Source organism: Microtus oregoni, unplaced genomic scaffold (genome assembly GCF_018167655.1).
Source record: "Microtus oregoni isolate MIOR12 unplaced genomic scaffold, Mior012 000010F_ref0000083, whole genome shotgun sequence".
Classification (NCBI taxonomy): domain Eukaryota; kingdom Metazoa; phylum Chordata; class Mammalia; order Rodentia; family Cricetidae; genus Microtus; species Microtus oregoni.
Window position 1 is genome coordinate 2,409,190 of NW_024543069.1, and position 16,209 is coordinate 2,425,398.

Here is a 16,209-nt window from a genome sequence, read left to right on the forward strand (position 1 = left end):
TATTAATAGTATCCCGTTATACGAGGGTAGAAATTTGCTATTTATTTATTTATTTATTTATTGAGGCAGGGTTTCTCTGTGTTGCCCTGACTGTCCTGAAACTTGGTATGTAGACCAGGCTGGCCTTGAACTCAGTTATCTACCTACTTCTGCCTCCTGAGTGCACTCAGGATTACAGGTGCCCACTGCCCACCTGTAATTATACGTTCTTACCAGTTGGTGGATACCAGGGATGTCTCTGACTTGGGGCTGTTCTGAATAATGCTGCTTGTCACATTTGTGTGCAGGGTTTCATGTGGACATATTGCCTTCCTCAGAAGTTTATAATGCAGTTAGGACCAATTCTTAAAACTACAAAGCCAGTTCCCCCTTTACCAGTTTACAAAGTTCCCTCCCTAAAGCCTTCACTGATGGGTTAAGAAATGATGGTGAAGAAATCAGGCAGCAGGTAGGGCTTGGTCCTCGGTCTTATTGCTGGTTATTGTAGTTAAAGGAGGTGCACTTATTCAATCCTAAAATGTCATGCCCACAGTGGCATGTCCTGACATTTCCAAGACCTGCTGATGTCACTGGACTCTCAGCTCCCACTAGATAACCTTCACTGATCTCTGGCGTCAAGGCCCCTTTAAGGGCTCAATGCAGTGCTTACCTGTATGGGTAATCCTTACAGGTGCCATCAAATACGTAATCCTATTGTTTAAATAAAGAATTATTAGTATTTTCTGCCTCTATTGCTGTAAAGAGGATGGTTTTGAATTCTAATACATAAGGTTTTTGTTCTGCAGTATTTGTTAAACCATAGAGACCTAAGTACTGTTAAATAGGCACGTGTTGGCCATTTTGTGCTCTTAATATTTTAAGTACATTTAATGACTTGATAGGAAATCAAGTTATGGACATAATAGTTTGTCAGGTTTCTCAATCCGTAGCTGAAAAGTTCATCACCAGAAACAGAATAGAGCCCGTTTTCCCCGAATCAGAGAATGCGCCAACTACTATTTGTTTTTCTCCCTTAATGATTAGAACTATAAGACACAGAGAAATGGCCTCTGTATTGTCTGACTTGGTGGAACTGCATTGCACAGACCTTTTCCTGGGAGATGCATTGGGTGGGGTGGGTAGAAGGGGCCATGGAACCGAGGTGATTCTGCTTTTTAGATATCTGCCTTCTTTCAAGCTACCTGCAGCATCTAAAGAAACAGATTTCAGTTTAGCTGATGAAAATGCATGCTGTCACACCTACTAAAACACTCCTCCAAATCTGAACTTTTCATCGCTTCTCGAATCTATTCTTCCTGCCTCTGCACTGGCTTATAGGACCAGCATAGTTTCTGATTCGGAATGCTCTTGGGTGGGTACCCGTCTTGTCTGCACGCTGGGAGGCTGGTGCTCCCCACGCCTCCTGGGGTTAATCCTGCAGTCGGGTTTGGGGATGGAGCCTGGCAGTGCAGCCTCGCACTGGAGCGCGCTAGCAGCTGACTGCTGACTCAGAGGGGAAAGCCAGCCACCCGCGAATCTCTTTGCTGCTCGCTGCTGCATCCCTATCCCACAATCCCTTGCTACAGTGTGGCTTGCTGCAGTCTTTTCAACAGACGCTGAGAAAAAAGATGTCGTGTAAGATAAAGATTGATTGGTCTGAATTCGGAAGGGGGTCTCCTACTTGGTAATGACCCAGAAACATTCCTGCCGACTTTCCTGAGCCTTCTCTCGTTTCCTCCGTTTTTTTTTTTTTCTCTTCCTCTGTCCTGTTCATGAGCTGGCACGTCTCTACTTAGAGCAGAAGATAATGCTGGGCTTCTGATGATGGCTGCATTGCATGGTAGGGAATTTTAACCGGTCTGTTTGCATGGTGCTTCCTAACTTGAGACGGTAGCAGGACTGTGCATTGTTCTTTTGGGTGGCCGCGGGGCTGCAGCAGAGGCAGCCTGGGGGGGGGGGGGGTCTTTCTTTACCTCGCTGACTTTTCTGTTTATCGGGAGAGATGGGTAGGTCCTCGGTGTTCCGGATGCTTGCCGTTATTTCTGGGGATAACTGCTGGTACTTTCCTGGCTTCCTTTTCGTGGTGATGCTGCATGCTCCTTCATCACAAAATAGGGGAAGAGCCCACTCTGCCTAAACAAAAGCATCAAATTAGCAACTGTGGGGAGAAAGCTATTGTGAACGGATTAGATTTTTATCCTCATTAGTCGCTATTTTAGTGTTGCCTTGGTTTATTTCAAGTAGAATTACATCTCCTGCGTCTTGATGTCGGGATGAAGTATAGAATTTGCAGGATTCCTTCCTGGGTACTCCTAGGTGGAGGATGTGCGTTTCCACCCTTCCCCCATCCGGCTCTCTGCCCTGGGTTGAGCTCCTTGCCTCCGAGTTACCATTGGAAACCCATTCATTCATAATGCATGACTCGACCCCCTGGATTCTAGATGCCACTGAGAGTGGCAAACACACATCATCAAATACTTCTTTCTGACAAATTTTCCTGCTATGGAAGTCCAATCAATTCTGGGTGGAGCTCAGTGGAAGAACTACACAGAAGGAGAGAGATCCCTGGGTTAGCCCTTAGTTCTGCTTCCTCGAATCATGGGTAATTTTTGTATCAGTTTTTTTTTCCCTGCAAGAATGCCCCACCCTGACATTAATCCTCGTTGTACAGCAATAGGAAAGCCAGTAGGAAGGCTATTTGTTTCCAACTAAAAATTGAATGTTGAATGAATGAATTCCGGAACCAAAAGAAAATATTTGTGTCAGAAGAAAGGATGGATTAGGTGTCACAGCTTACGAGACACAGACTCAGAATGAGGCATTTGGAAGCTGCCGGTTTTTCTGCTTTATTCTCCACAAGTAAATCGTTAGAGGTTTTAAACGCTGTAATACAGAGAGAGCCGTTTGTTTGCTCAGATCCCTAAGCTGGATTCTGCATCACTCAGTGTGAAAGTGATTTCCAAAGGACTCCCCTTGTTTTTAGGCAGGTGCTTTGCTAGTGCTGTCCTGACCCACTGTCCTGTTAAATAATTCAGGCCACTGGGGGGCCAGGCGGCAAGCACACAATGAAAAGTTTCACGTGTGCTGTGGCATGGAGAAGCTCCTGGAGCCTAGCCCTCCAGCCATCACTAACAGCCCTCCCTGGCCCTCTGAAGAGTTCTTCTGTAAACACAAGCGATTTGCATTGCAATGATTGTGAGACAATGTAAAAAAAGCTCCCTGACAGATCCATTGATGAATCACCATATTTAACCCACACATTTTTAAAAACAGACTGGCGGGCCTGTGCACCTTTTCACCTTCTATGAATGTTATAATCCTAAAATAGCTTAATTTTTTTTAAATGTGGGATAACAAAAGATTAATGGGTGCTATGGGTTATGGAGCAAAGTAAAAAACATTTATTCTTTGTCTCAAAAATGAAAATACCCTTCATTTGGGTAGCTTTTAACATTGATTTGTCTAAATTCAATATTCTTATTGGCTTGTGTTGCATAGAAACCCTAAATGTGAATCCATTCTTTTTAAATTACCAAAGCTAAAAATTTAAGAATCTCTTTGCCTCTTTATTTCTCTGATAAGACTAATGCGTGCTAACCAAATGTTTTAATATGTTAAAACATATAGAAGAGAAAGAAATACTTTAGGTTTTTAAAAAAAATGCTGCAAATTATCTTTGTCTGCCTGCCAGAGAGGGTGAGGATATGATTGTGTGTGAACCCCTGCCTTGTTGAGGACCCAACCCAGGCCATGTGCTTGCCAGACAGGCACTCTTAGAACAACGCCCCCAGCCTGGTCCTGGTTTGTTTCTTCAAAAGTCCGAGTCGACTGCTTCTCAGTTGTAGCAGAGTGATTTACTTGAGCATCTGTAGTGGCTGCAGCCTGTCTCATTCCTACCACGGGAGGCCAGAGCACAGTTTGCTCCACAGTCGGCGGCCAGTAGGGCTTTCTGAGTCTTTCTATTGTGTGGGTTGTCTGAATTCAATGGATCAGGTACCCCCTGAAACTCGGAGCCTTGCCTTAGAACCGAAAGTGAGGGGTGTGGGGACCCAAGTTTTCAAATAGCATCACTTGAAGGAGCCACGTGTTGCGACTTTTTCTATGCCAATCTTCCCGGCCACTTCTCGGCCTTGTTCTGCCTCCAGTTTGGAGATCTTCCCTTTCTTCATTGATCCCTTTTTATCCTTTCTCTTGAGACTTATTACCAAAGACAGCACTTACTCTAAGAGCAGAAACAACGTGCTTCCAATGCACCAGAGGTAAAAGAGGGTTATTGTCACACAGGCTTATGTTTTGGGGAGTTCTAAGTGAAATTCTTCTCTCCCTTTCTGTCAGTCCCTCCCAGCTCCCAGAAGGGGTCCCCAGTTCCTTAGCAACATGGCTGCTCCCTGCCCTTCTTGTGGATGTAGAACACTCAGCTGCTTTGTGTAATCCCCAGAGGAAGCCTAGGGAGCCATGGCACAGTGATGGATGTGGGGAGAAGAGACCCCACTCATCTTGATTGTCCCAGGGCATCACAAGGTAAATACCAATTAGCTCAGCCACTTAGCTCTCCTACACAGACAGACTCAGTCCTTTGGAGCCTTGAGAGTCCAAAGCAAAGCTTCAGGGAGTGAGGGCTTGAGGAGTTCCGCTTAGAAATAAACTTCCATATGGAGAAGCCAGTGCATCGAGGGAGGTTGTCATCCATCCGTCCCTGGCAGTGGGAGCAAGGCTTTGAGGAACTTGGGCACATCTTTGCCTGGAGACAGACTGAAGAGGAGAGGCTCTCAGCCTTCAAACATTCATGTGTTCTCTCTCTTTCTCTCCCTCCCACCCTTCCTCTTCTCTCTCTTTTTCTCTCTCTCCTCTCTCTCCTTCTCTCTCTCTCTCTCTCTCTCTCTCTCTCTGTCTCTTTCTCCTCTCTCTCTCTCTACACACACACACACACACACACACACACGAAAGAAAGGATCTTGCCTTCTAATTTACAAAGTGGCTCCCCTGGGATCAGGCAGGCTTGATTGAACTGAAATTGGGTCACCCTGTTTCCACTTCGCAGGAAGACTGCCCTCTTTCTTCCCGCTGAGTCATCAGTAACAGTTCAAACTCAAGTGTAGATGAATGGCACTAGGCTCCTAACTCAGTCCAAAGATCCTACTTGGTGGGGGGAGATACCGTGTGCATGCGTATGTGTGCATGTGTACCTGTGTGTAGAGACCAGAGGTCGGTGTCTTCTTTGACACGGGGTCACCAGCTTGGCTAGCCTGGCCTGTGTGTTCACAATGGTTCAGCGCTCTGCTTGCCTCTGTCCGCTACATCCGGGATTACAGCTGATGCTGCCACACCCGGCTTCTGGCTTTTTCTAGGGATTGAATTCGGGTTCACTTGCTTACATGACAAACTCTTCCCCAGCCCCTGAAACACCTGTCCTTTAAATGGCGCTGCACCCGTGCCTTGAGCTCCAGGTGTCACCTGCCCCCATGGAACATATTTTGAATTATAATTATTAATTCATTATTTTTTTTTCTACAAACATAAGGTTTTTGATCTACTGGAGAAACTGATTTTTTTTTTGTCCTGTCCTTGCTGTCGTCATTAACTGAAGAACTTTTTTAAAAATGTAAGCACAGGGGCTGGAGAGATGGCTCAGTGGTTAAGAGCATCGCCTGCTCTTCCAAAGGTCCTGAGTTCAATTCCCAGCAACCACATGGTGGCTCACAACCATCTGTAATGAGGTCTGGTGCCCTCTTCTGGCCTGGAGACATACACGCAGGCAGAATATTGTATACATAATAAATAAATAAATATTAAAAAAAATGTAAGCACATTATTAAATAAACTCAGCAGAGAGGTCCGAAGACGAATACTGAGCCAGGACTGTGACAAACCTAGCCTCTCGAGATGGAGGTAGAGTTAGGCATGAAAATGGCCACCTGTAGCATTGGCCGTCAGGAGGCTGAGTCAGGAAGGTAATGGGTTTGAGACCAATCTGCGCTATACAGTGAGACCTTGTTTGAGAAAGAGAAGTGGAGTTCTGTACCATCGGGTGGTGTTGAATAAATTATGCCACAACTTACAAATCACAGGCTCTGTCTTCCCTGACCAGCCTGCCAGTCCAGGCTCGCTGCCTCCCTTCTAGGCTTTTCCCTTCCTTTCTCCCCGCTACTCCTCCTCATGCTGGTATCAGCAGCAACCCTGGACGCTTTTCTAGTCTGAATGGTATAATTTGGGGCGGGAAGTGTGGTCTGAATCTCGGATTTGCAGCTGCAGCATTCTCTTTCGTTTCATCTACTGTCAATCCCCCCCCCCCCCCCCATTGGTGGTAACTCCCACCAAGTCGGAGGAGACTTGAGCGAGCGAGCCAGGGAAAGCATGAGAGCTGTAGTGAGGGAAGAAATGCTGGGGCGGGATTTTCTGCTCAAGGACTGTTTCCTGTTTGCCGTGTTGCTTTCCCCACAACATACCATGTTTAGCTGGCAAAACCGCCCTTAATGAGGGCCGTCTGTGCCAAGGCTTAGGCTGTTGACTGTCGTGCGTATGTGTCCTCAGTGGTTTTCCAGCTCTTCCTCTGAATGTGAGCATGGATAAATATGTTGCTGACGCTCACCCTCTGGATGATAACACGTGTTGGAGAGCTTTAGACTGTCACACCGGGAGGCAGGCAACGCTGATGCCAACGGCAGCATTCACAACAAACACGCTTTGTCACAGAACCTAGCTTCTTTCTCCTACTGTCATGTTCTAGTCCACCAGGAGCCTACTCTGTTTATTCAGAAACCAGTGACAGTGAAGTACCAGGCACACACAGCCCTAGCTTCTGGGATGAGGGGAGCGTGCAGACTCACATCCCTGCCATTGCACGCCTTACACATCAGGGTGAGGTGGTAGTGCCGGGGTGGGGAGATAAGAGAGCAACGTAAATAAATTGCAATATAATAAATGCTGTATCAGAAGGGGTTTCAGCCAGGTCTTTCCTGTGGCAGAACTGCCGTAGACTAGGGGGCTTTCAACAGTTGTTCCTTCCAGTTCTGGAGGTTGGAAGTCCAAGCACAGGGAACCAAGACAGCAGGTTTCTGGAGAGAGCCGTCCTCCAGCTTTGCAGACAGATGGCCGTCCCTTTAAGCTCTCCTCACATGGAGAGAGATGGGTGGAGAAGGAGCAGCATGCTTCCCTCATGCCAGGAAGCACAGTGGGAAAAATGCCATCAGCCTGCATGGGTTGAGGAATATGTCCAGAAAGGACAGCCTTTTGCTGTAGTTAGGTATTCACCGTTGGCAGTGCCCAAGCCCTTGATTAAAGACTGCTGCCTCCTCGCAGGCCCAGAAGTGTCCCACCATGCTCTCTGGCTCATGCTGTGCTTGAGTTCTTTCAGGCACATTGTCCCTCTAGGAGCAGTGAAACGCTTTCCGGTAGAGCACATCCAGAAGGATTCCCGGAAACGTTCTTATCCTGGCAAAGCTCGGGGGTCCTTGGGGCTCGGAAAGCTTTTGTGCTGATCATGGGAGTTTTGAAGAGCAAGCTGTCTTCAACAGGTCACTTGTGACCGATCTGCAGCCCTGCCATGACTTTCGATCAGTGTTAAGGAGTAGGCATAATTAATGCACCATGCGAATGAACATACTAACACAGACATGATCACTTGCCAAAATAATTACCATAGAATTAGAACCAAATGCTTTCTCTTATGTTTTAGAGCATAAGAATGTTGGCTTAACAAATTTTATTCAGTTAATATATATCATTTGGTTAAAACATGGATTTTTTTTTAAAGTCGCTTAAATATCTGCGTTCTCTCCCCGCCATCCCTTCTTTTTGCTGTTGTGAGCCAGCATGGTCCTGTGAAAGACATCAGACGTGTTCAAGAGCAAGTGAGATGGCTCAGCGGGTACATGCTCTGCTGCCAAGACCCACTCAGTGGCAGGAGAGAAGTTGTTCACAAAAGTTAACCTCTGCCCCCCTGTGTGCTTGCTGCTGCACCGTAGCCCCTGCACCCCCAACACAAATGGATATATAGATGCGACTTTGAACTTTTTTTTTTTTTTTTTTTTTTGGTTTTTCGAGACAGGGTTTCTCTGTGGTTTTGGAGCCTGTCCTTAAAGATATTCAAAATAAATGTTAACTGGCTTTTCAAAAAGATTTATCTATTTTGCTTTTATGTGCATGAGTGTTCTGCCTGCATGTCTATCTGTGTACCACGTGTGTGCCCCGGAAGCCAGAGGAGGTGTCAGATCCCCTGGAAGTGAAGTTACTGTTGTAAGCCGTCCTGTGGGTTCTGGGATCTGAACCCAGGCCTCTGCAAGACCAGCAAGAGTTTGTGACTGCTGAGCTATCCCTCCAGCCCCTATTTAATGACGGAATGTGAGGGAGTAAGGGAACCAAACCTTAGATCGAATGCTGAGTGTGTGTTCTCTCACTGAACCACATCTCCAGCCAGCACTGTCATTAAAATAATAATAATAATAATAATAATAATAATAATAATCAAACCCTTAGTGAATTTTTGTTCAAGAACTGGGTCGATTTCTCATAGTCAGGCAAGTTTTACTGCCACGGAAGAGAGCGCACCGCCATTGTTGCGACACACACGAACATTACTCTTGTTTAAGATTAGCTACCAGACCCCATCAGAGGAGGCAGAAAACCTGACACCTGAGCCTCCCGCCCCACTGATTTTCCTCGATGACCTTGCGCAGGTCATTTAGACCTCAGCTTTGGTTTCCTTGTCCCTGAGGCAGACAGAGCTTTCCTTCACTAGTCTGATGTCATAGGGATGTGGTCCAGCTCCCGAGAGATGAACCGCCCTTCAGCCCATCAGTGAAGATCTATCTCTAGCTCTTCAGGGAGCACTCTACGGAAAGTCTGGCCGCCGGTGCCGGCCTATCAGATATTCCCACCTACGCTGCCTCACCATGCAGGGAGCTCTGACCGGAAGTGATGCTCCTGACGGATGCTTCACAAACACCATTTGCTAATCATATTCCATTATAAACCTGTGTGTGACTCCATTAGAATGGATCTTGACGGGGTTTTATCTCTTAATTTTATTTATTTATTTATTTATTTATTTTTGGTTTTTCGAGACAGGGTTTCTCTGTGGCTTTGGAGCTCTTAATTTTATTTTTAAATAAAATGTAATTATGCCATTTCCTCCACTCCTTCTCCTCCTCCCCCCTTTCTATGACCTTCCATTCAAATTCATGACCTCCTTTTCTCTAATTATTATTGTCATGTAAATCCCAGTGTGAAACCCCACAGCATCAGAATGCCTCTTCTAACTATGTAGAAGTTTATTGAGATGTGTAGACTTTGGATCTGGTTAATGTTGGTGTGTGGTATTTATTTTGTTTGCACATCTTTAGTAAGTATAAAATTAAAATAAGTAGAAAATTATTGTCACATCCATATAAAGTGAATAATATATAGTTACAACATACTGAGCTCATTAGTATTGCCTGTATGTATATGTTTTTAGGGTTGACCACTTAGATTGGGAAGAGCCAGAGCTTTCTTAATAAAAGGTGAACTACTACTTGGGACTGGATTATGTAAGAACTCTGACTTTCTTCCAGACAAGTGGGATTTGGTTCTCAGCATCCACATGATTGCTCACAACCATCTGTAGCTCCAGTTGCAGGGGATGTGACACCCTCTTCTGGCTTCTTCCGACAGCAGGTGTGCTTGGAGTGTACACACATGCGTGCAGGCGGAACATTCATATACACGGACTAAAAACACATAGTTCTAAAGCAGAAGCCGAAGTGCATCTGACAACATTGGTTGTTTGGTGCGGCATAAGAGCCAGCGCTTGGGTTTGGAAGAGAGCGGCTCCCACAGAAAGCCCAGGGCTTTGATGTTGTAAATACGCTGTGGGTCCCAGCTTCAGACACAGGTCACAGACCGAGGTCTTGTGTCAGATGTAAGCTAAGTCTCAAAAGCAAAGCCTCGTCAAAGCACAAGGTCAGAGCGGTGGGCAGCTCAGGAGGAGGAATGGCGTTAAGTTTCAGAGATGCATTTGCTATTCACCCTGTAGGATGTGTGTGTGTGTCTGTCTAATACATAGAATAAGTTTTTCATTTCTATTATGTTGAAAATTAATTAGCTTTTGTCTGTCCTCCCTCCCTCCCTTCCTTCTGTCTTTGGTAGAGTATTTCCCTTGAGAACAAGAGGCCCGTGGCACTCTACCAAGTGTTTAGGAAACTGAAAAGTGAATTTCAGTTCAACCCTTGCTAACTTTTTGAGATAGGAGCCAGAAACTTTGAGGTGCTGGCCTGAGCTGGGACTGTTATAACCTCCTGCCCAGGGGACTCTGCTTTCCTCTCCATGGTCTTTGTCACACGCACAGTCCCTCAAGTGCACACTGGAAGCTTCCTCTGCATTCACTTCTCTTTCCCTTCGAAGCCCAGAGGCGAGGGCTATTTCTTTAAGATTACAGGGCCTGCCTCTGCTTTAGTGTGCTCTGTTACTAGATAGCACAGTTTGATAACTCCTGGTCATTGTGAGGAACTGAGAAAGGGGCTGGGCTCTGGGAAATGAGAGGGAAGCCTGGGTCTGCGAGCTTGGTCAGGCAAGATTTGCTGTGGAGTCCCATCTCCACGCAGCCGCAGTCCCTGAGAGCCTCCCCATACTTTAGTTCTGAGGGAGAAATGTCCTTTACGGAAGGGAAATTCACGTCCCTTGTAGACAAAAAGTGTTTGCTGTTGTTAAAATGCCCAAGTCCGGTCACTTCCTGGGGTTTTCACCTCTTTCCTATGAAAACTTCTGAATATGTAGAGTTAAGAACAATCAAACCAACAAAGCCATACAGGACTGAAGAGACGACTCAGGGGTAAAGGCGCTTCCTGCCAGTGCTGAGGACCTGGGTCCAACCACGGGATCCTCATGGCGGAAAGAGAACCAGTTCACACAAGTTTGTCCCCTGACCTTCACATGTGCCGTGGCATGCCCACACACAGACGCACAAATAAAATGAGTGTTAAAAACAATTCGCACCAGTACAATCTGTATAACTCTCCCCTGTAAAAGCCTTTGATCAGAGCATTTACAGGCTCTGGGTACATAAGAGAAGACTAGTTTTACCCAATGACTGTATATCATTTCTCAACAGCTTTCAGTTAAAACAACTTACACCAGGGTGTCGTGTTGGGCAGTGGCATCTTCTAGTTCCCTCAAAGTATAGCGATAAAAAAAAAAAACAAAAAAAAAAAAAACCATACCGGGGCTGGAGAGATGGCTCAGTGGTTAAGAGCACTGATTGCTCTTCCAGAGGACCTGGGTTCAATTCCCAGCACCCATATGGCAGCTCACAACTGTCTGAAAATGCAGTTCCACAAGATCTGACACCTTCACACCAATGCACATAAAATAAGAAGCTAATAAATCATTAAAAAAAACCATACTGAATGTCACATGAATATAAAAGGCAAATTGTATATCCAGTCATGGGTAAAGGTATGTGCTTAGCTGAGCCACCACTCACTTTTAAACTCAGCCAACATCTTCTTGGTGGGACACACCCTCTCCTGATCTGTTGTCATTTTACTGTTATTTATAGCACAAACAAGCCTGCTATTACTTCCGTAGGAATGAGAGCTGGCTCTGGTTATTTTCTTTGAGGTCACTGACATCGTCTTCTGTGTTTAGACTGGAAGAGCCCAGGATTGGTGTGCATAGAGGGTGATCACGTGTTTTTCTTCCCTCTTTCCTCACCGGCTGCAGCAGCGAGCAGGGTCGACGGCAGCCGGCCTCCCATGTCAGTGGTCTAGGATGGCCAGTGAGGGCGCCAGCATCCCAAGTCCCGTGGTGCGCCAGATCGACAAACAGTTTCTGATCTGCAGTATATGCCTGGAACGGTACAAGAACCCCAAGGTCCTGCCGTGTTTGCACACTTTCTGCGAGAGGTAAGCTTCTCTCATGCTCCTGCGCTCGCTCGCCACCCACACAGGCTTTCTCGAGATTCTGCTGCTGCCCGTGAGAGACAACAGGCACCTAGAAACCCAGTCAGGAATCAGGATCACCAGTGACTTCATCTCAAACAATTACAAGTCTGAGAAAGCATCCAGGAACGAACTGGCTCACTTCCAAAAGAGGCAGAGCTAAAGAAAACACAGTTCTTCTTTTTCTTTCTTGTAAGAGTGTTTTCAATTGCTATTTCATTTGAAAGATATTTATTTATTTATTTATTTATTTATTTATTTATTTATATTTTTGAGGCAGGCTTTCACTATGTAGACCAGGTTGACCTTGAGGTCACAGAGACCTGCCTGCTTCTGCTTCTCAAGTGCTGGGATTTTATTTTTATTTGTGTGTGTGTGTGTGTGTGTGTGTGTGTGTGTGTATCTGTGGGCAGAGGCCAGAAAAGGGCGTCTGCTGTCCTGGAGCTGGCATTATAGGCGGCTGTGAGTCGTTGACTGGATGTGGGTGCTGGGAACCACACTCTGACCCTATGGAAGACACAGAAACACTTCTCCAGTCCTTTGAATGTGCGTTTATTCTCCATGGCTTTATTTACTATATAAAAACAAAAGCAAAAACAAAAAACATAGGGATAAGAAGTTTGTTATGTGACCTGCTTGGTAGCACAAGTCTGTAATTATAGTACTTAGGAGGCTGAAGTAGTAGAATTTTGAGTTTGAAGATAGTCTGGGCTATACGTGGAAATCTTGTCTTAAAAACAAACAACAACAAAATCAGAATTGGAGTGGTGGCACACTCCTTTAATCCTAGCACTTGGGAGGCAGAGGCAGGTAGATCTCTGAGTTTTGGGTCTACATAGTGAATTCCAGGACAGCCAGAGCTACTAGAAAAACCCTGTCTCAAAAACAAACAAATAAAAAACCAAAACAGAAACAACAAAAACAAAAGCAGAAAGAGGAGTTGTTAGCGTGTCATTTACTTGTGGCTCAGTTTAAATGTATCCTTAGCAAAGCTTTATAAATATTATCCTTAAAAACGGTTAGATACTCTAGTTATGCTTGAACACATGTCTCTAAGTACATTTCTATTACTTAATAGATGTAATTAAAACTGCATGCTTCCTACTTCTAGATCATGAAATAAATGCTTCCAATGATTTCAAATATATGCTGATTTTATTTCCCTGCCAATTAAAAATACATTTATCATTTAACTGGACATTAAAAAAATGAGTTAATTTACTTTGGAGGGTCCTGCTGCAGCAGAATGGCCACATCCTTGATAGCAGAGATGGGTAGAGGGGAGGTGTGTTTGCTTCTGGTTAGAAGCTGTGGGCTTCCTCCTTTCATTTAAAATTATGTAGAGGATTGTTCTGTTTTAGTGATGGTTTGGATTGTGCTTTTCATTTTACTCATATATAGGCATTGTTATAAAATGGCACAAGTGGTACCCTGGTGGGAAGCCTACGGCGGGTGAGGGACAAACACGGCCAGGCAGATAGAAGTTTTTTGGGGGAATGGAAGGGAGTAGGGAAAGGAAAGGGAGAGAGGGGAAAAGAAGAGAAAGAGGAGAAAGAGACAGGAAAAGTACTGCTTGCTCCTGCAGAGGAACAGCAGGAAGGAGAGCTGGAATGGGCAGAGCTTGTCTCTTAAAGGGACCAAAGTTTGCACCTGCATACAGACTATGTATGCATAGGACCCTGGACTGGCCAGGGTAATGCCTGAGTGTTTCCTGTTAGGCTAGCTAACATAATGCCTGGATCTTAACATTCCTATATTTTTCTTATTATAAAAAGGTGGGGAAATTAAAGAGGGCTAGCAGGTGGGAAAGGATTAGGGGAGTCGGATTCTCAAGACTGCTTCTTGCTGCTCTTTCAGGGACTTGAGAAGCTGGGATGTTAGCCACGTCCTAGGGTACCCGGTTGTTTCGCTGCTGTCCAGGCTCTGTGGAACCATCTGGTACCTCTTGGACCTGGCAAGATGTTGGCACAGCAGAGGACAAGGTTAACCTTCCTTAGGTCCTGATGATTGAGGGGGAGGGTGTCAGGACCAGGGAAAGGTGGGGAGGCTGATTGAGAGTTCTTATCTGGAGTGCATCTGATCTATTCAAAGTGAATTCAAGTCGATTCCCTGGAACTTACAAGGATTCTTTGAGTTTGTGAAAACATAAGTTTTAGCCCCGAAATAATCACACAGAAACTGTATTATTTAAATAACTGCTTGGCCCATTAGCTTTCGCTTCTTATTGGCTAGCTCTTACACCTTAATTTAGCCCATCTCCATTAATCTGTGCATCACCACAAGGTCGTGGCCTACCAGCGAAGTTTTGGTGTCTGTCTTTGGCAGGGTTACATGGCTGCTTTTGACTCCACCTCCTTTCTCCCAGCCTACATCCTAGTTTTTCCCGCCTAGTTTGCTGGTAGGCCACAACCCCTTGATAACAGTTATTTAGAAGACACAGGACTCGGAGAGGATATCCGTAGGAAGAAATATGTCTGCTATACTCATAAGGGTATAGGATCCCAGGGGAAGAAGAGCTTTCAGGATGGAGCCATGAGTAACACCAAGCTTTGGTAACTCAGAAAACACAGAACAGACAGGAGGAACAGATCCAGCCAAATAAGGGAGTGGGCAAAGTCAAGCTTGATGAACGTTGGTTGGTAAATATGATTGATGATGCCTCTTGGCCTTAAGCACCATTTTTGACTTCAGATCTGCTTCATTCCTGACAGAGACTTAGCTCAGGTTACCGCTGAGATACTCATCAGCCCAGGTTACCTCTGAGATGCTCATCAGCTAACCCTTCTCGGTTAACTGGATGGAATTGGTGCTTCTTGAAGAGAAGCAAAAGATGCTGTGACCGAGTCTGGGTTTCCCTTAAGTTAATCAAATATTCTAGTCAGATGCTTTTCTTTTATGATTATGGCTTTGTGTGTCAAATGAATTGCAGTGTTGACAAACACATCTGACACCCCCCCCCCCCCCCCCCCCCGCCGCCCGGGTACAAAAGTTCACACATCTGTGAGCCCGATGCTTATAGAACAAGGCTTTCCAGCCTCTCCTGTATGTGTGAGCCACATGGGCATCTGACCTGGTAGGGCCATCCAGTTCCTGAGAAGGTCAAGGCAGTTGGCCTTGAATCAATCACACTGTGGGTGTCAGGTCTCTAGACACTACAGAAGTCTAGAAAAAGAAACTAAGAAGACGTTTTCTTCTTTTCCTTGAGCACAGTCAGTGTGTAGAGCCGATATGAGGGCAGGTTAGCTCTTGGTCTCTGAAGCATGATTTACCTGGTACAGGATACCACAAAGAGTGGGTTTCTGTGAAGTGGCCCACTGTGAGGCATGGTTGATGAGACCATAGACGGTACCTGCATGCAGAAACAGCGCTCTGTACTGATGGCCCCCATGTGTGCTCTGAACAGGTGCCTGCAGAACTACATTCCAGCCCACAGCTTAACCCTCTCCTGCCCAGTGTGTCGCCAGACTTCCATCCTGCCTGAGAAGGGGGTGGCTGCACTCCAGAACAATTTCTTTATCACAAACCTCATGGATGTGCTGCAGCGAACGCCAGGCAGCAATGGTGAGGACTCTTCCATCCTGGAGACGGTCACCGCTGTGGCTGCAGGAAAGCCTCTCTCATGCCCAAACCACGACGGGAATGTAAGTGAGGCAGACCACAGGGCTGCCTGGGGAACATGGTGGCGTGGCCTTGGGTAGGCTTTGGATACACCCCTCAGAGAGTCTTCATTAAAGCAAAGATCCTTAGCTATCTTTTCTGCGCTAATAAAAAGTCTGAGAAATGACTAATTAAAAACAAACTTTTAACAACCCTCAGGCTCTTTTTCCTGCTCACTTTCTCTAACCAGAGTTACTTATATCATAAAATCTGTCTTTATCATCTCTACTTAGGCTAAACAGTTACTGTCCTCTGGGGAGAGAGAGAGAGAATATCAGTAGCTGTTTGCAAGTTACACATATCCAGACATAATATGCAAGTCAAAAATCATGGATGTAGATTGAATGGCAGAAAAGCTCTACAAATTGAAAGTTGATTACTAAGATGCTAATTAATTAGAGTCTATTTTTCTTGGAGAAGAGTTTTTCTCGTGTCTTAGGAATAAAGAATTGAAGCTCCATGAATCTCTGATAAAGACTGCACACTGTGAGTTGTTGACATACTTCCTGCTTCTATCTAACACAATAACTGTTATGGATGCAAATGCATCTTTAAGACTCATCAAATAACTGACTCACGGTGGCTCTGTGCCTGGAAGGGACAGGATAATGCCATGGCTAGAGGCACGGATTTGTGAGTCAGCCTGACTGATTCAAAC

The 16,209-nt window shown here is 45.5% G+C and overlaps 1 protein-coding gene across 5 annotated transcripts in view; it reads left to right on the forward strand.

The window, feature by feature from the left end:
* The window catches only part of Trim2 (tripartite motif containing 2), a 93,768-nt gene that overhangs the window by 35,153 nt on the left and 42,406 nt on the right, over positions 1-16,209 (forward strand). For 3 of the 5 annotated variants that reach the window (XM_041658957.1, XM_041658956.1, XM_041658958.1), the window contains exons 2-3: positions 11,677-11,858; positions 15,298-15,535. In XM_041658957.1, coding sequence (XP_041514891.1) covers positions 11,725-11,858; positions 15,298-15,535 — 372 coding nt within the window. In that variant the 5' untranslated portion in view covers positions 11,677-11,724. Of the gene's footprint in view, positions 1-1,586; positions 1,820-11,676; positions 11,859-15,297; positions 15,536-16,209 lie in introns of those variants that run through there. The other 2 variants (XM_041658955.1, XM_041658959.1) reach the window with 2 other exon arrangements.